We start from the raw sequence: 19667 nt of genomic DNA on the forward strand, positions 1-19667 counted from the left end.
CTCCAGTTGGCAATCTTACCTATGAAGTTAGATTGAGCTTGCATGACGGGCCCAAGGTCACCCAGCAGAGTGGGGATTGTATACTGGTTCTCCCATGTCATGCTCTGGCTCTATCCCAGGCTTTCTAACCCAGGCTTTTGTGAAACCCTGGGGTTTCTTGAGGGTCCTGGAAGGGTTTCCTGAATGGGTGGGAGTTAATTAATTTTTAAATATATTTTTTTAATATTTTAAACTTTTATGGGGTGATATGACCACAGATGGTCATGTTGACCTGCCCTCCCCCTCTCAAACTGGCCAATGATGGGCCTGGAGGAGGTGGGAAGGGGAGGGGCCCCAGATGGGTGTGTACACAGCTATGCTTCCCAACCACATTCTGCATGATTGCACCACTTCTGGGGTTTCTCAAAGCCTAAAGGATGTTTCAAAGTTGAAAAAGACTGCTCTAACCACTACACCACACTGACTCTCCAGTATTAGGCCCCTAGGCAAACTGCAGTGGCATTTCTGGAGAGAAGTCTATTCCCTTCCCACAGAAAACCACGTTCCCTTTTGAACACGACCACACAACCTTTCGGTTCAGTTGTGGCCTGGAAGGGCCCTGCCTTCTCAGAGGCCAATTGTGTACAGTAAAAAGCTACGATTATAAGGAAGATTACCTGGGAGGGAGGTCACCTCATTCCCTTTGGCCGAGCTCGGACAATATTGTAAATCCCGAGGAGTTAAAAGTCCCTGGCCGCCTGGTGTTAGCTGTAATTGCCGCTTCTTCTGAGGGGAGTTTGTCTCTTCACAAAGGTCCATTGTGCCCTTGCGAAAGCCCCGCTGACAGAAGGCCTTTGTTCCAAGGGGACTCATGGGGGGCTGGGAGCTCCTGTAGACACAATTTCCCGAATAACATCTCAGGGGTTTTATGGTGATTACCCAGCGGGAGTGTGAATCTCTCCCTGCCGTGGGAACTAAAATCAGGAGAATCCTACATGCCCCCTCACTGACCTCTAGAGGTATGCTTGCCCCTTATCCAAGGGTACCTACATGTAAGATAACTGATTCTGGGGTGTTTCTGTTGGGGGGGGCACCTTCAGCACGGTGGGACTAGAATCTCATAGACCCATTTTTGAACCTCCCCCCTCTGCTGAGGGAGCTTGTTGGGTGACCTTTAGTCAGGGACAGCCTCTAATTTACCTCACGGGGTGATCATGAGGGTAAAATGGAGAAAAGGCAAACAATGCAAGCCATTTTGGATCCCCACTAACAATTATTCCTGGCCTAGGTTCATCTCAATTTGGGATTACTGGATTGTGTTAATGTGAGGCTGATTTCGAAAGCCATTTGGAAATTTCACCTAGTTCATAATGTGCTTGCCTGGTTGTTAATAGGGATATGCTGCAGAAACAATGTTATCTGTCAAAGAAAGTTCGCTAGGTCCCCATTAAGACGGGTTCATTAAACTGCAGACGCAGGATCATGCTGCTTCAGGCATCTAGGGATGACCGGTACGATAGAATGCTCTTCTATATCTGTAGAAAAACCCTCAGTGACCTAGGGTTACCAGGTTCCCCTCTGCGCACCAGCAGGGAATGGAGGGGGTAGGGCCTGCTGAAACATCATTCTTGAGTTTGCTTAAAATCCAGCATGATGTACTGGTTCGGGCAGGGGTAGTCAAACTGCGGCCCTCCAGATGTCCATGGGCTACAATTCCCAGAAGCCCCTGCCAGCGAATGCTGGCAGGGGCTTCTGGGAATTGTAGTCCATGGACATCTGGAGGGCCACAGTTTGACTACCCCTGGTTAGGGTGTTGGACTCTAAAGACCTAGATTCAAATCCTCACTTTGCCCTGAAGTTTGCTCAGTAGCCTCAGGGTAGCCACAGGGCTAAAACGCAGCAGGGGGAAATGATGTACATTTGAAAGAAGGATGGGATGCAAAGCAACTCTCTTAGCCTTTTGCAACCTCTTTACTGTTGAAAAACCCCTGAAACACTCGTCAGGCTTCAAGAAACCCAAGAAGTGTTCTCAGCAGGCCACACCCTCATACCACCCCCCCCCAAGTCACATCACCAGAAGTGACATCACACAGACGCACCCACCGGATGTGACATCACCAGGCCACTCCCACAGCACAGGAAGTGACCATACATAAATATTTTCAGATGACTTGTTAGCAGAACCATATCTGCACTTTGGGCTGGCTTCCAGTTTGCTATTCTTCACCAAAGGGAGCCTGCAGTGGAAGCCTGCAGAAACAGGGCTGAGGTAGGTATATATCACTCTGTCACCACATAATTTTAAAATCAAAAAATATTTTAAAGATGAACTCCCATCCAATCGATGAAACCTTTCTGGGACCACCGCGAAACCTGGTCAAGAAAGCCTGCACTAAACAAACAAGGATTGGACCAAGCTGGGCCAGTAAGGATTCCCAGGCTGAGAAGACATCAGCTGCACACCAGTGGACAACTATCGATATCTTGCCAGTGGCCATCCTGAGAAACACCCTCACATTCCCCCATGGATACAGAGGGCTGCTGCTGGGTGGGTGGGGGTGCAAAATTCATGGTGACCTGGCCATAAGTCGTGGTGGGCCATGTAGTTTGTTTTTCATAGTGTTTGTAACTGGAGGGGGGGGGGAGAAGGCTGTCTTTGAGGGGCTATGATAGCTCTTCAGAGACTTGCAGATTTTGTTGCAAAGAAAGTTCTCTAGTAGTAGGAATTCCTCTGATTATCTAAAAAGCACTATACAATTCTGAATAGTACATCAAACTGTTCTGAGCGTCATTAAAAATGTCCACCCATGTTTGGCAACTATAAACCCATATTCCAGAAATGTTTCAGACAGTATGAGTGCAATTTTATTGAAATCATGGTACAACACAGCACCAGACTGTACTTTTCTCTGAACATTTTTTTTCTCTGAACAGTTTTTAAGGCCCCCCTTCCCACACAACATAGCTTACATTTTATTTTTTCATTAAATTAAGAACAAGCAAAATCCAAACTGTTTATTTTTTTAAAAAAAGAAAAGTATTTCCATTAGAATGTGGCATGGTGCTGGCAATGTTTAGGGCGATTTGCACCCACTGTGTGCCCTTTTATGCAAATGCAGAATTATAGCAGGTTTTTATTGCTTAATAATTCCCTACTCTTGCTGAGACGGTTAAGCACCTTTATTTATGTGATGTCATCATGTCATGATCCCTCACCTCTTCCAGTCCAGGATACCAGGCTGGGAAAATGCACAGAATTGCCTGTCACCTGTAAGTTGGCAGCCCTTGGAATGCATAATATGATGATATCACAACATAAGCAAGAGTGCCTAAATTCTGCAAGAGAGAAGGGAAGAAGTCAACTCAGGGATACCATTTTTGGCAGCAGCCCCTTGTTCAGCGTAATATGTAGTTTCCCCAGAAATCTGGTAGCCTTGACCTGGATATAGAAGTAAGCAGATCAAAGGAAGATGAAAGCAGTAGCTGCATAAATCCACAGAGAATGGATCTTTAGGAAGCAAATAATGCCCCAAAACAATAGGGGCCTGTGTCAATTAGCACCCATCCCTGCAGAAACCCTGGTCTACTTGTCAGCATCTTGAACAAAAATCAATCCCTCCCCCTCCAAAGGAGTGGGCTGAGTTACTGACAACCTGAAATGAACAAGGGTTTTCAAATCATGATGGATCTTTTTTTTTTCCAAAACACACATAAAACAGAAATGAAAAACGCTTCAAGATTGTCATTTCGTTCATCACATGAAGAGAGAGAGAGAGAGAGAGAGAGAGAGAGAGAGGACGGACACAGGGCAAAGATGCTTTTTTGCACAAGTCCTCTGATTAACAGAGGGACAACCCCTGATTCCGTAATAGACACCTCATGCCAAAGAGGCCTCTTGGAGAACCCAGGGACCTCCTTCTTTCTGTTAATTTGTCACCATAATTTAAGGCATAAATATACTTCTAGATTAAATATGTGGGGAGAGGAGAATCCAAGGGCCCTGTAGCACCTTTGTGGGACAGCTTTCAGCCCCTTCTTTACTCCGGCAGAGTGGTTGGGCCTTGGTTTTACTTCTTTGTTGCACAAAGTACGTTAGCTTTTTTATTTGCTTCAATGGAAGAACGGTCCTGCTTAGCCATACAGGATCATGTCCCCAGTTCACTCCACCCCTGCCACCACCCCAGTCATGGCATATTTATACGCAGCTTCTCTTCCCATGCTTGTCAGCTTGATGAACATATGCTCGACCCAGATACAGCTGCCAAATACAAAATGCTGACATCTCTTTGGTCCAGGCTGCACAAGTTTTTAAATGATCTCACATTGACTGGCAAGGACGGAAGAGGGACCGGAGCAGAATAGAGCCCATATTGTGTGTAGACAGCTGAGAACAGAAGTAAAACTGGATACCCCTGCCTCCCCTTTCAAAACTATTTTCTGAACTAACCCCTAAAGTTGCTACTGCCTAATGCAAAATGTGTAAGTGGAATGGCACAGACCAGTGGGCCCCAATTTTTAATAAATGTCTAGAGCTTCTATAGGACTTTGTTTGGCTTGGTGGACAACCTACCTGTCCTGCTTCCTGTTACTTTTCTCTTGGGAGGGCCAGTGTACCTTTAAGAGCACCATGGAGGGCAGAGTTTTGCTAGAGGTGGCTTTTCTCATCCTCCCGCCATTGTGCATCCCCTGGAGGAATCTGCTCTTCTATGCAGCTCTGAAAGCTACAGGAGCTCCTTCAAGATCGGGGCCTGCCAAGTTTGTTTATGTCTGTGTGTGCTTATTTAACCTTTCTAAAGCAGAGCCATGCTCTGTGGATGCAGGCACTCCCATCCTAGTCCTGAAGCAGCCCAACTCTCTTGGGCCTTCCTCTTTCTACTTGCTGCTCAGCCGACCCGAAATCCTGCTCGCTGCAAGGTTTTAAAGGAGACCTGCTACAGATGGGATGTTCCGCAGGTTACCTTAGATGGAAAGTGATTCCTAAACATACCCTGAGAAAACTCTACTTCTACCTTGCCTTGTCTGCCAGGCAGCTAACTCCCCAAACAGGCTTACTGCAGACTGGCATCTCCTCAAATGTCCTATGCATTATTTTGAAATATCACCTCTGACAGAAACCAGGGCAGGGGCTTTGGCTATAAGGATGCCAAGAACGACCGGAGATTTAGCTTCAGATTCTGGCATTTGTGACTTCAGCCACAAAGTCACAGACCTTCTGGCATCCCAGCCAAGTTGGCTTCAGGGTTTATGGGACAGGGATATTTGGCAACGTGACTTGTCTGGACAGAAAGACCAACAGCCTTTGTGTCGGCGTGGTCCCCAAGAAATAAATTATTTAGACGAGAGACATTTTGAACGGGCGGCAGTGGTGGTGTTGGAGGAAGAGGTGGAGCAGAAGTTCAATGCCCAGCCTAGATTTCTAGCAGGTTGCTCTGCTCTGGGCTGGTAGCATCTTTCTCCTCTCCTGGCAGGCCGTCCTGCAGGGCAGTCGTGGGGGAACCGGCCCTTGCGGCGGCCTCCTCCCGTTCCCCTTCACCGTCGGGGGGCTTGCCCACCCCCATCTCATTGTGGGTTTTCTGGTGTTTGCTGAGGTGGTCGCTGCGGGTGAAGCGCTTGTTGCAAAGCAGGCAGGTGAATTTCTTCTCCCGGGTGTGAGTGCGGACGTGGCGTTCCAGCTCGTCGGAGCGGGTGAACCGCTTGCCGCAGAAGAGCCAGTTGCAGACGAAGGGCCGTTCCCCCGTGTGCCACCGCAGATGGGCCTTGAGATGCGAGGCCTTGCCGTAGACCTTGCCGCAGCCCGGGATGTGGCAGCTGTGGATGGGCTTCTTCCGTAAGCTGGCCGCCGAGGCCCCGAGCCGCTCCAGCTCTTGGCAGTTGGGGCAGTCGCAAGTAGACCTGCCTGCCGTGCTTCCAAACGAGCTCCCTCTTCCAGATTTGAGTCCAATCCCGCCTTCCATCAGGGAGTTGTTGGCCACCGGCTTGGGCTTGTACATCTCTTGGGGCAGCACGTGCTGGCCGGACGGGAGAAGGTGCGATGAGGAAGTGATGCCCACTGCAGGGTAAGGGGCAGGGTTCAAAGTGGTGAATTCTGAAGTGTAACTGGGCAGTTGAGGGCTGATGGGAGCTTGGCTGGGCACAGACTGCAGGGAGCTCTGGAGTCCGTCTGATTGGGGCTGGGAGCTCAGCCAGTTGCTGTTGGAGTGCATGTCCCACCAGGAAGCGGTGGGGTTGCTGGAGCTGGTGGAGATGCCTGGGTGGATACCGGCTTTGTACCAGGAGCCATAGGGATGTGCCATGTCCAAAGAGGTGTAGACACTGGGGAGACAGTCAGGAGATGGGTGGCCCTTGGACACCAACAGAGATGATGGGTCCTGAGATGTGGGAGAGGCTGGAAAGGAGTGGGAGAAGGGGCCATAGTCGTTGTTGTAAGCGGTGGAAGCTTGCGGGCTTGCTGATGGGGACATCAGTCCATTCCCATTAGGGAAAGTGGCTGTGTAGGAATCTCCCATACCTTCAGCGCCCCAGACCTTTGGAGCAAAAGGCTCCAGTCCCAAAAAATAAGGTTTCTTCCCCAAACTGTTCTCTGCTTTTCCTGGGGGAGGTGAATCCTGTGAGGGGCTAGTTCTTCCGAATTTGTTGCAGGTATCCGTCAGCATGGCAAGGGGGCTGGAGCCATAGCTGGCTTCTTCCTGGATGGAGGAGAAGAATAGAGAAAGGTAGAGATCAAAATATTAGCAGAAGGCAACTGGATGGACAGTTTGGGATGCTCCGAAGTGAGTGAGGTCAAGCTACACAGAGTAAGAAACACGGGTCCATCTGAACCAGCGAATGTTTTCTGGGCTGCAGCCTGGGAATCCTAGTCAAATTATGTACCTCAGTCATAGCTGGACGAGCTAAGGCATCTCACCTCAATGATAAAGAGGTGCAGGGCACATTCACACCACCAGGGATGCCAGCCTCCAGGTGAAAAAAGGTGATCCCCTGGTTTTACAAGCTCATTCCCAGACTAAAGATATCAGTTCCCCTGGGAAAAATTGCTGCTTTGGAGGGAGCACTCCACAGCATTATACACCACTGATGTCCCTCCCCACCCCAAATCCTGGCCACTCTTGGCTCCATCCCCAAAGTCTCCAGATATTTCCAACCCAGATCTGGCAACCCTATACGCCACATATAAATGGACTGACCAGACATTACAATGGTGAGAGTACAGAAACAAAACGTCAGTATAAGTCCTTAAAAGGCAAAGTATTTGTGGCCAGAACGGTGGCCTTAGAGGTAGATTTCATTCCTAATTTAAGCACAGGTATACTGGGCTACCCTGGCAGTGTCAACGTGCCTCACTTCCTAACCCATACAAGAATACAAACAAGAATAATGACACGACTGCCAGATGGCAAGGTGGAGATTTGTGTTGTAGCTTTAAAGTAATGATTAAGAGGGAGATGCAACCTCTTTGGCTTTTCTGAACCCTGCCCCCTCTCATGCTTCTGTGTGTGTATGTGTCCCCCCCCCCCCGCCCCAATCTGTTGTAGCAAGCATGATTCCACATGTCCCATGGAAGAATATAAACAGGAGAAGCTGAGTCTTCTGTCTGATGAGTGATTTTAAAGGTAAATCTCTCAACTGCAATCTGGCAATCCTCAACAGGAAAACGAATGTAACCTATTTAGAGCAATGGGCCCTGTTTAAAAATATCCTTAATGCTTTCAGCCCAAGCATACAGTTTCTCTCCAGGATGGATGTGTGGCTAATAACAATTCTGCCATTTTTGCAAGAGAAGCTAGTTGCGCACAGAAGTGATTGGCTAGCACTTGTACTGTCGCCAAGAAACTTTACTGCTTTGACTACTGCATTGGCCCTTGAGGCCATCATCAACTTAACTTCCATAGCATGTATCCTAAGCAGTACTCTACCATAAGGTCTTTCGTATGAGGAGGCATGAATGACAGAAGGCACTCTCCAAGATGCTGTTTCAGCCATCCTGCTGCTGACCTCTGGAACCACTTTCCATCCAACCAACCAGCCATCCACTTCCTTAAAATTTCAAGTGAAACCGGATTCCTTAATACTTCTGTCTCTTGGACTAAACTAGTTTCCATGTTTTGTTTTATACTTGCTGATAACCTATTGTCCTCTCCTCCACTGCTAATCAGGTGTTAGGTTATGTATGGAGGGTCAGAATCTCTCTGGTGAGTTTCCCATACCGCCACTCATGACAGGTTGTCTCGTGGCAGTTTGCAAAATATAAATAAAATACAATAAAATCCCCATAAAATCCCCAAAAACTTCAACAACAGAAACAGCCGATGGCAGGTCACTTAAAAAACTGACCCGGATACTTCCAGTCCCACTGTGCAGCCAATAGGCTGATGACCATGAAGCGGGATGAACCAGAGGGTATAGCTGTTAAATTTAAATTAAATTAGAATTAGGGTTAGGGGGGATCTGCCATTCACAACTCCGGTTGCTGCCCTAGCCTCAACCAAACACCTGGCGGAAGAGCTCCATCTTACAGGCCCTGTGGAACTCTGAGAGCTCTGTCAGGGCCCTCAGCAATTCTGGGAGCTCATTCCACCAGGCTGGGGCCAAGGCCAAGAAGGCCCTGGCACTGGTTGAGGTCAGGTGGCCCAGGACAACCAGCAAATTCGTGCCTGCAGAGCGAAGAGCCCTGCGGGGGAAATAACCATCTGTTCCACATCTTTGGTGGCCGATAGCCATGATTAATTTTTGTCCTGTGTGGGGGGGGGGGTGGATTTGCAGTATAAACTATGACAGTGGTGACTTGAGAACATATGCAGCAGGCCTTTGTGAGGGACAGGGTGGAAAGGGGGAGAGAGTGACTGCAGAAGGGGCAGGGTTCAAAGAATCACTGTAACATTAGTTATTGGGTTTCAGTTGACACATAAAATCGTTTATGGCCACTGTCCATGCTAAGAGATAATTTACTTTGTACTTCTATCCGTTTTACCTGCAACATGACCAACCACATGCCATGGGATACCAATATTCCTCTGTATATTGACCAGGCATTGGATAACTATAACAGAGAAATATGGGCTGTTTATGTTTACTGGGGGTGGGGGATGTGCCCTATACTAAGTGGAAAGGTCCCCAATTTCTAGACGTGAAATGTGAAAAGACTTGAAATTCAAGTAGCTTTACATTTTCTTCTGGTTGTTTCACAGACCTCAGCTTGTGGCATCAAAGCCAGAGGTGAAATCTGAAACTTTGCTCTGAAAGGAAGGAAAATTACGATTACACTGACTTATGGCAATGGTTCATTACAGACAGAACATGAAGCTTTGGTTTAAACTATGGTTTGTTTGATTGTTCAAACATGGGTTATTCTGCTAACTACGGTTACTCAGGATCTGCCAAGATTAGGAACTGAAAATATGATTTTAAGTTGATCATCCACAGTCTTAACTAGGGTCATGCATGACATAAAACAAATGTGGACATCCTGGATTAATCCTGGCTTTCCCTGGTACTGCTCTCACGTGCCTCCTGGCTATAGGGACACTTGAATGAAACAAAAAGGAAAAATATACAATAAATAAAACTGATTTATTATATAAAGTCCCTATGCATTTCACCGTGTAGGCTTTACCTGGGGAAATCAGAATATTCACCTAGTGCTGGAATTGTCCTCAACAATTACTTAATCTGTAAGAAATCAATCATCCATCACCTGGCATTTTTTCTTTTAGTTTCTTTAATACATCTTCGGGTGCAGCCCATTTTTCTTTATCCTACCAAGACACTTGGCCAGAGCAAACACCAACAAAACCAGCATTTGCTGAGGGAAACCAGATTTTGAGTGATTATTCATGAGCCAAATCCCAGTTTCACAAACTAACCATAGTTAAAATAAACCAAGGGTTTGTGTTATGAACGTACCTGCCAACCTCTTTGACCTTCAAAAGTAGGGGATTGTATGGCCAAGTACTTCACTCAGATATTTAAGATTATGGAATTGTAGGTTTGGAAGGTGCCTCACAGTTCTTCTAGAACAGGGTGGCGAAACTGTGACTCCCCAGGTATCCACAGACTACAATAACCATGAGCCCTTGCCAGCAGGGGCTCATGGCAACTGTAGTCCGTGGATATCTGCAGAGCCGGTTTGACCTTCCCTGTTCTAGACCATCCTATCTCACTATGATGGAACCTCAATCACCCCTAACACATGTTCGGACTAACAATCTCTTCTAGCTTCAACCTGTTGTCCTGTCACAGCATCCAACCCAAGTATATAAATAAAAACATTTGTAGTTTTATGATTTAGAGGGAGGGAAAAGAAGTCTGAGGGAAAATATAAAAGAGGAAATCATGAAGGAATCACAGAATCCCTCAGAAAACAGCAGAAATCATGAACTGCCCAACAACACCGTGGCAAGAGGTTTAGAATGAAGAGATGTCTTTTTGGAAATTCATAGCAAATCTATTGAGTTCACAGCACCAAAATGATGGACATAGGCATAAAGCTTTAGGATGCTTTGAGCTGATCCTGCGTTGAGCAGGGGGTTGGACTAGATGGCCTGTATGTCCCCTTCCAACTCTATGATTCTATGATTCTATGAAAGCTGCTATTTTTGAAAGGTTTAGAACAAGTCTACCATATTGTTAGAGGTATGGGGGATGGCACTGTTTGGTTCAGTGCCATGTGTCTTCAGTACCTGCCAACAAGCTACTCTCTGGGTTCCACAGGGCCTGCAAGATGGAGCTCTTCTGCCAGGCATTTGGTTGAGGCTGAGCACAATGAATACCAGGGGTGAATTTAAATCCCTCCCCCCCCCCCAGTTTCCCCTGGTTTCCAAGGTCAGGTATTAGACCCGCGTGGAACCATTGACCAAGTTACACCTTGGTTTTCTCTACAGTTGTTCCAGCCTTTGATTCAACTGCATTAGAGGTTGGGGAAAGTTAGTATTTTTAGCTGCCATCTTGTTTTGAGTAGTATGGGATTTATGTGTTATGTTAGGATGTTTTATTGTATACTAGAGGCAAAGCCCATTGTATCCGGAAATACAATGGGCGCTAGCCTTTCCCTTGTTGGCAGGGCGGGAATCGGCCGGGCCAATGGTCTGTCCGGAGGAAGGGGCCAATCGGCACCCTTCCTCATCCCGGACAGAGCCCGCCCTAACTCCTCCCCTTAAGCCCTTACAGCTTTATTCAGTCCGCGGCGCCCGCTAGAAATTAAGCCGATTGGGCCCCCGCTTGTCAGTGCGGGGGGAAGGGACCAATCATTGGCCCCCCACATCCAGGACCGAGCCCTCCCCAAAACCTCTTACTGCTTTATTTATACTGCTCCCACGGAGCGGTGTAAGGATATATATGTTGTAAACCGCCATGAGCCTGGAACCCTGGGAATGGCGGTATACAAATCAAATTACAAAATAAATATAAAATAAAGTATGCCCTGGATTTGGCATGTACATAATGCCACTGATTCAAGAAGTGGTCAGTATTAAGGTCACTGAGGATTTATTTTAAAAAAATAGATACCAAATAGTGGGATTAGGAAAAAAAATCAACCCACAGCATTTATTTATGACTAATTCATACAATTGGGACTGATTTCACTGCCGATTTAAGCATTTGCCAGGGAAGCAGAAGTGCAGCAAAGACAGGGGAGCAGAACTCGGTTGGGCTGTGTGAGCGGGTACATTTGCGAAAAGCAATTGTACTGTATTGCACTGTTAGGGAAGAACACAGTGAAGCGACCTGCTGGACAGCAACAGACATGTCAATGAATAGTCCATTGAAAAACTACCGCCCTATTTGCAACTGGTGAGCAGGACATGAGCCAAACCCATGGGTATTTGAGCATCTCTGTCCTTGGAAACAGACTGGTGAGTTAGAGGACATTTGGCGGTTGTGTTTACGGGACAGAGAGTAATTGTATAAATATCATAAAACTACGATGTAAAAAAATATCAAAACATGATGCTTAAATAAATAATGTATGTGGGAGATCTTTGATTCGCCTTGCACTTTCTGGGACCTTCATCAGGTTCCTGTTACCAGTCATTGCAGTGGCTCAAAGCATGGTCTTAAAAATGGCACAAAGATAGGGAGCATGAGCCGATAGGAAATCTCTTGATTTCAAAAGCTGTGCTTAGACAAGAGTATCAAATGAACGAACACTTGGCACATCCTCACACTGGGCAGCTGTGTTTACTGTTCAGATGGTTTCTCTTGGGTGGCTTATGCAGCCGCAGGTATGTGTCTCTACCTTCTCCTTTATTAGCATAAGATTGAGGCCACTGGCCTTTGCCAAGGACCTTTTTTATCAGATTGAAATGATTTCAACTTTTTATTTCCTGGAGGGAATTGGTTTTGCACATAGCAATATAGCAGAGTTGTTTTCCTACAAAGCACTGCATGGAATGTGCCCTATGTGCATTCATAATTGTGAGTGAGCATGGCATTTGGCACATGGCAGAGAATGTTGTGTCACCAACTGTTTTCTGAACAGAACTGCCACCAGCTTGGTATAGTGGTTAAGAACTAGTCACACTTCTCTCTCTCTCTCTTTTTTTTACAGAATTACAGAATCATAGAGTTGGAAGGGGCCACACAGGCCATCTAGTCCAACCCCCTGCTCAACGCAAGATCAGCCCAAAGCATCCAAGAAAAGTGTTTATCCAACCTTTGTTTGAAGACTGCCAGTGAGGGGGAGCTCACCACCTCCTTAGGCAGCCTATTCCACTGCTGAACTACTCGGACTGTGAAAAATCTTTTCCTGAAATCTAGCATATATCGTTGTACTTGTAGTTTAAACCCATTACTGCGTGTCCTCTCCTCTGCAGCCAATGGAAACAGCATCCTGCCCTCCTCCAAATGACAACCTTTCAAATACTTAAAGAGGGCTATCATGTCCCCTCTCAACCTCCTTTTCGCCAGGCTGAACATTCCCAAGTCCCTCAACCTATCTTTATAAGTGATACCTTAAGGCTGTTCTCACAGAGCAGTTTCTCTCAGAGCTCTCTCAGCCCTGCCTACCTCACAGGGTGTCTGTTATGGGCAGAGGAAGGCAAGACGATTGTAAGGTGCTTTGAATGTCCTTCAGGTAGTGAACAGCAGAGTATAAAAACCAACTCTTCTGCTTCTGACTCAGTAAGTGGAATAGAGCAATTTGACTCATAACATGCATAGTAATTGTGTTTGTGGCCCTGCCGAGGTCCTGAGCTTGAGTTCCGAGGCAGGATCCTAACCAGGAGGGACTGACCAAGGTGCAACTAGATCCCTTCTGCTGCAGTTTAAAGTGAATCTGACTAATAGCGCACACTGGCATAAAGATCTGTCGTGCACACTGGCTTGTGTATACATGTTGGGGTGTTTAGGGAGTTATTTGGTTCAGTTCTCAGTTCTGCTTGTACCATGCTGGAGTCTTAATAAAGAGCTCACATCTATACCGGTGTCTGTGTCCACCTCTGAACCCACGGATTTCACAATAATTGTCAAGGAGACTTAGAGGTGTCCCATCCATCTTTTTCTAATTGTTTTTCAAATGCTGCAAGCCCAAATGTGAAGAGACATGCCAAACCATACCTAGAATGTATGTGTGTGTGACTGAGGCATCTGCCATGGTCAGGAATTGCAGAGGACACATTGCAGAGGTTATACAAAGGGGGAGCCACTGTAAGTAATTGTGCATCCAGCATCTCTACATATCTGTCGCACCATATAGTCTGACGGGGTCACCTGGGAGTGCTGGGGAATAGGGCCAGGCCAGGTTTTCCCACAGAGTTTGGGGGGATTGCTAGAGAGTTATGGTGACGCATGGTGTCCTTTCCAGAGGGGCTGTCATGGTACTGCTGATCAAAAGCAGTTCTCCCCATCTCAGAAAGCATGAGAAGTTGGCCAACTATTGCAAAAGTTTAGTCTGTAGGTTCAGTTGATTCAAAAAATGTTAGCTGACTGATCATCTGCATGTAATCAATCAATTAAATTTACTGTTTCAAACAGAGGACTCTCAAACACAATATGGTAGGGTGTGATTATTTTTACAGCATTCATCTTCATTTTTATGCCTTCCCTTCATCCTCTCTAGAGAACTTTCCTTCATCCAACCTCTCTAAAATGAGGCTTTCATGGCATTGATTTAGTTCCCTTTTATTGAAAACAGCACCATCAGTGCATGTGGCCTTGGGCTTTATTTTAATGATTCTTCACAATTATATTTTCTCTTTCCAACATCACAATAATTCATTTTCTTTGAGAAAAGTTGTTTAGGAAAACTTAAAAAAAATTCTCCTTCAGGTTAAGCCATGTTAAATACTGGATATCATTATTGCTGCCGTTACTATTATTACTAACATTATTATTATATATTAGGTGGGTGGTCATGTTGGACTGAAGCCACAGAACAAAGTGAACACAGTGGCACCTTTAAGACCAACAAAGTTTAATTCTGGGTATGTGCTTCTGTTTGTGTACACCGGGGGTAAACGAACTGCGGCCCTCCAGATGTCCATGGACTACAATTCCCATGAGCCCCTGCCAGCAAATGCTGGCAGGGGCTCATGGGAATTGTAGTCCATGGACATCTGGAGGGCCACAGTTTGCCTACACTATTCTTCAGATACTTCCTACTATATCAAGTATTGCACGTATTGCACATATTGCAAGTATTGCACGTCTGAATCCTTTTCTTTCCCTTTTTCACTTTTGGAAAACGCAGAGTAAGCACCAATGAACTCACTGGCACTTCTGAGCCCCTCCCTCTCATGAGAACCACCACCGACATGTCCATCCTACAGGGCCGTCAGTGTGATACAGTTAAAATTGGATGTTCTTACCATGTTTGTTCCATTGTGTTACTGTTCTCCTGTTATGACTCTTTCACTATTGTGCAATTTATCATGTTACCTGTACTGTTTTTATTCCAGTTTCATGTAAACCGCCCTGATCCTCAGGGGAGGGTGATATATACCGTATTTGCCGGCGTATAAGACAACTGGGCGTATAAGACGACCCCCCCAACATTTCCAATCAAAATATAGAGTTTGTTACATTATATTACAGTACTATGGGCAGCTATGTCTATCCCAACTGAAGTGCACCCGGCGTATAGGATGACCCCCCCCCCCACTTGGAGGCATGATTCTCAGGGGGGAAAAGTAGTCTTATACGCCAGCAAATACTGTAAATATAATAAATATTATAAATTAAAATAAATACATTACCAGGCTGTAACAGCTACTTTCAGCTTCCCCTTTACTATTTCCATGATTTCTTGTTTCTTAGAACTCCTATTTTCAATCTGTATACAGTTAGATTGTGCCGCAGGATGTTTCTTGTATACCCATGTTCATTTGTGGAACTGCTCTTTTAAACTGTGTTTCTTGCATACTTAAAACGGCCCTCTTCACTATTTCCCTCCTAGTCCCATTATACCTCCCTTCTCTGTGTTTAAAACTTACTGTCCCAGCATTCAGATTTGTAGCAAAATTGGCAGGGCTAAGTTGTCTCCCCATGTCATTCTATTACGAAGACACTGACTTGATTAGATCTTTGCCCAAACTTCTCAGCAGTCACATTTTGCTTTCTGTACGTGTCCTCACATTTCCCTTCTGTCTTCCCCATGCTGTCAGCTTTACTTATTCTTCTCTGTGTGTTCAGAAACTCAGACATATGCAGTCCTGATTTTCTTACGATGCTCCCTCTCTTTTTTTTTTTGTAAAAACCAAATTGTTTAGGAAATGTTTTTAATTAACACCATGACTCACATGGGCTGTAATTCCTGGGGCTGGCTAAGTAGAATCTTCCCACACTGACATACAGTAAGTCTTCAGTAACGTTTCATTCAACACCCCCCCCCCAAAATAAAGCTGAGGCTGAATGGAATGTTAGCAAAGCAAAATCCCGCTCATTGTCATTCTCCCCTTCCCTCTCCCAGTGTCTATGCACAGCCCTCAACCTTTCAGCTGCCCATGTACAGCCATATGGTTTCGACCCTGTTTTTGGCTTTCAAAACTGATTCATGGCACAGAGAGAGAGAACACACCACAATTTGCAATATTCTTCAAAGGTTGTAAAAACATAAGAGCCCGGCTGGAACGTATCAGGAGTCCATCTAATTGAGCATCCTGTCTCACACAGTGGCAAAGGAGCTACTATGGAGGGCCAACAAAAGGTTAGGGAGGCTGGGGCCTTCCCCTGATACTGCCTTCAAGCGCTGGTATTCAGGGGCTTTCTGCCTCTGAATGTGCTGGGTCCCTTTCACCACCGGGGCTATTAGCCACTGGTGGACTCCTCTACCATGGTTTTGTCTAACCTTCTTTTAAAGCCCTCGGTGCTAATGGCCATCGCTACATCCTTTGGCAGTGAATTCGACAAATGCCCCTTTCTCATGTGCAGGGTGCCACATCTGCTCCTACCGTGGGCATATTTTGAGTGCTCAGGGTCTTCCCAATGAAGACGTGGGTAACTGGGGCATGGTGGGGGTATTAATACCTAATATTGATTAGGTCCAGAAATCAGAGGTCATATTTAGTCTAGATCGGGGTGGCCAAACAGTGGCTCTCCAGATGTCCATGGACTACAATTCCCATAAGGGATAGGTCACAATTTTTTTTAGTCACCTAAGCAAGCAAAATCTTGGGTAGACCTTTGCTTCTGGGATTGAGGGTCCATTATGCCCAGCTCCTTTGTTCTCCTACCCTAATGAGCAAAAGCATTATACAAACTGAAATATATATGAAGATTTACTTAATTTGCACAATTCATTCCATGAGCAAGAATATTGACTTCTTCTGATCTGTAGCAGATTCCCACAGATGAAAACTTTAGAGAATTGAAATGAATGGTGTGTCACGACCAGAGCTGACCTGAGTTAGCTCTAGGGTTGCCAGATCCCCCCTGGCCTCTGCTGGGGCTGGGTAGGCTGGGTGGACAGATCCAGGTTGGGAAAGCCCTGGAGATTTGGAGATGGAGACAGGGGAAGACAGGTACAGTGCCATTGAGTCCACCTCCAAAGCAGCAATTTTCTCAAAGGGGAATTGATCTGGAATAAGCTGTAATTCTGGGGGGTCCCCTGGTCCTACCTGAAGGATGGCATCATCCTTAGTTAGCTAAAGATAAGAAAGCCTGCGGCGGTGGGGGTGGGGTGGGGCGGAATCCTGGCACAATTCAAGGGGGGGAAATATTCTGGAAATTATACATGTAGCCTATCACCATATTTACATTTCTCCAACAAGGTAAATGAGGGATCCCATTGAGTCTGTTTTGGGTTAACAAAATGGCTTGGGTGGAAATATTTGGGTCCTCTATCCCCCACACCACAATCTCAATCCAAGTCAGACCCTGAACATCTGGAAGTTAAGTTTGATCATGTATTTCTGGTTCACCAAAACATTGGGTTGGTACAAGGTAAACAGCCTAACGTGTAGTTAGTCCTCAGAGTGTTGGGGTTTCTCCAAAATGCTCAGTAAATCTGAATATGTTAGCCTTCTCGAGTCTATGGCACTTAAATTACTCGAGCTTGTTGAACGTTTGCTGGATCAGGGCCATTTGGCTACAAACAAGAAAAGGCCAGATGCCCAGAGTGGGAGAAATTTAGAATGCAGCAAGCATGGAAAAAATAACCATTTTTGTGACAGGTAAAATTCAGAAATATACCCTCCACTGGACATTTTGTGGTGTTCTGAGCCAACCATTCGGAGTTGTGTATCATCAAAGGTAAAGATCCAACAAGGGGAGGTTTAGAGCCGGTGCAGTGGTTATAGCATCCTTTCTCAACTTTTTTACCACTGAGAAACCGCTGAAACATTCTTCAGGCTTTGAGAAACCCAGATGTGGCATGATCATCAGAGTATGGTTGGGAAGCATAGCTGTGTACACACCTACCTGGGGCTTCTCCGCTTCCCACGCTCTCCAGGCCATTTAGGGAGTGGGGTGGCAGGTCAACATGACCATATATGGTCATATCACCCAATACATGTTTAACAAAATTAAAAAAAATTTAAATCACTTAACTCCCACTCATTTGGGAACCCCTTCCAGGGTCATCAAAACCCCCCAGGGTTTTATGAAATCCTGGGTTAGAGTATTGAATTAGAGGATTGGAGTAAGATGTAGGAGACCAGGTGAACTTGGCCCAGTCATACTACCACACAGGGTTGTTGTGAAGATAAAAGGAAGGAGAGAACAATGTATGCCACTTTGCATTCCCATGGGGGGAAGGTAGGACATAAATGTGACAATTCAATGAGAAGTTAGTAGTTTGAAGGATGAGGAGAAGGGTGAGGGTGGAGGTGGTGAATGTGAACAAAGCTAGCTTACCAGGAGTGCAAACTGAAAATCTGAGCAGAAATCAGATCTTTGGTTAAGTTTCTTCATCTGGGGAACTGAGCATATTGCGGGCTCAAAAGAATTGCTAATGCCAGGCTTGGAAAAACCTGGAGGCTTCAAGATAGAGTCCGGGAGAATGAGGTTTATGGAGGAAAAAGACCTCAGTAGGGTGTAACGTCATGCCGTCTATCTTCCAAAGCAGCCATTTTCTCCAGGAGAAGAATAAAGTGCAGCCAGGTGGAGGAGGAGCAGGAGCAGGAGGCAGCGGCGCGTGGGGTGCCTGCCTGCAGCTCTCCAAGCAGCGATGCGCCTGCCCGGGCCTGGGACGTAGCTGGGCCTTTGCGCCCAGCGGTACCTGCCTCCCCCCCCACACACACACACAGTGCAGTGCTTGCTGCGCTGGGAGTGATTGGCCACCGAAGTGGCCGATCGCTCCCGGCGCAGCGAGGAGGAAGGCTTGCCCGCTGGTGTGCCAGCGCCCATGCCTCCCTCTCCCCCGCCATGGCCTGATACCAAGGGCTCTATGGCCCGGTACCGGTCCTCGAACCGGGGGTTGGGGAACACTGTATTACAATACTATTTTTGCATTCCTGAATCAATTTTCTAATCTGAATTTAATCATGTAAAGCCAGTTTTCCATTCTGAAATGAAAATAGCATATATTTCTTTATCATATAGCATTAAGAACTTTATGAGTGTTTAGCTTGCCAGTTTTATCTATAAAGGGAGATAAGCTAAACATTCACATGGCTCTTAGTGCTATGTGATAAAGAAATATATGTTATCTTCATTTCAGAATGGAAAACTGGCTTTACATTATTAAATTTAGATTAGAACACTGCATTTCACAGAAAACAAAAATCAAAGACTGATATTGTATGAACATTTGGTGCTTGTTCCGTACCAAGCTGTGCAGGCGTGAGTGGTGATTCCGGAACTCCAGGCCGTGCCTGGAGGTTGGCAACCCCCTGGTGTCTCCAAGCTGTGCAGGCTTGAGTGGTGATTCCAGAACTCCAGGCCATGCCTGGAGGTTGGCAACCCCCTGGTGTCTCCAAGCTGTGCAGGCTTGAGTGGTGATTCCAGAACTCCAGGCCATGCCTGGAGGTTGGCAACCCCCTGGTGTCTCCAAGCTGTGCAGGCTTGAATGGTGATTCCAGAACTCCAGGCTATGTCTGGAGGTTGGCAATCCCCCATCAATGGCATCCCTCTTTACCAATCTTAAAATCTGGTCACCTTATTTTTAAAAAGTATAGCTCCCAGAGCTGCACATAACCAAATCACATCAAAATAATAAATATCATAATAAATTCATAAAAAAGAAATAAGCAGCAGAGGTCCTCAGGCATTCCAACAAGAAGAGTTCACAGGAACTAGATCGAAAAAGAAGCAGCACA

At 46.1% G+C, this 19667-nt stretch overlaps 1 protein-coding gene across 3 annotated transcripts in view; it reads right to left on the reverse strand.

Moving 5' to 3' along the window:
* Positions 1-2821: 2821 nt before the first annotated feature.
* SP7 (Sp7 transcription factor) overlaps positions 2822-19667 on the reverse strand; it is a 45917-nt gene continuing 29071 nt past the window's right edge. For all 3 annotated transcript variants that reach the window (XM_077328987.1, XM_077328988.1, XM_077328989.1), the window contains one exon: positions 2822-6665. In XM_077328987.1, coding sequence (XP_077185102.1) covers positions 5388-6665 — 1278 coding nt within the window. In that variant the 3' untranslated portion in view covers positions 2822-5387. The remainder of the gene's footprint in view (positions 6666-19667) is intronic.

Source organism: Paroedura picta, chromosome 3, assembly GCF_049243985.1.
Source record: "Paroedura picta isolate Pp20150507F chromosome 3, Ppicta_v3.0, whole genome shotgun sequence".
In the NCBI taxonomy this organism is placed as follows: Eukaryota; Metazoa; Chordata; class Lepidosauria; order Squamata; family Gekkonidae; genus Paroedura; species Paroedura picta.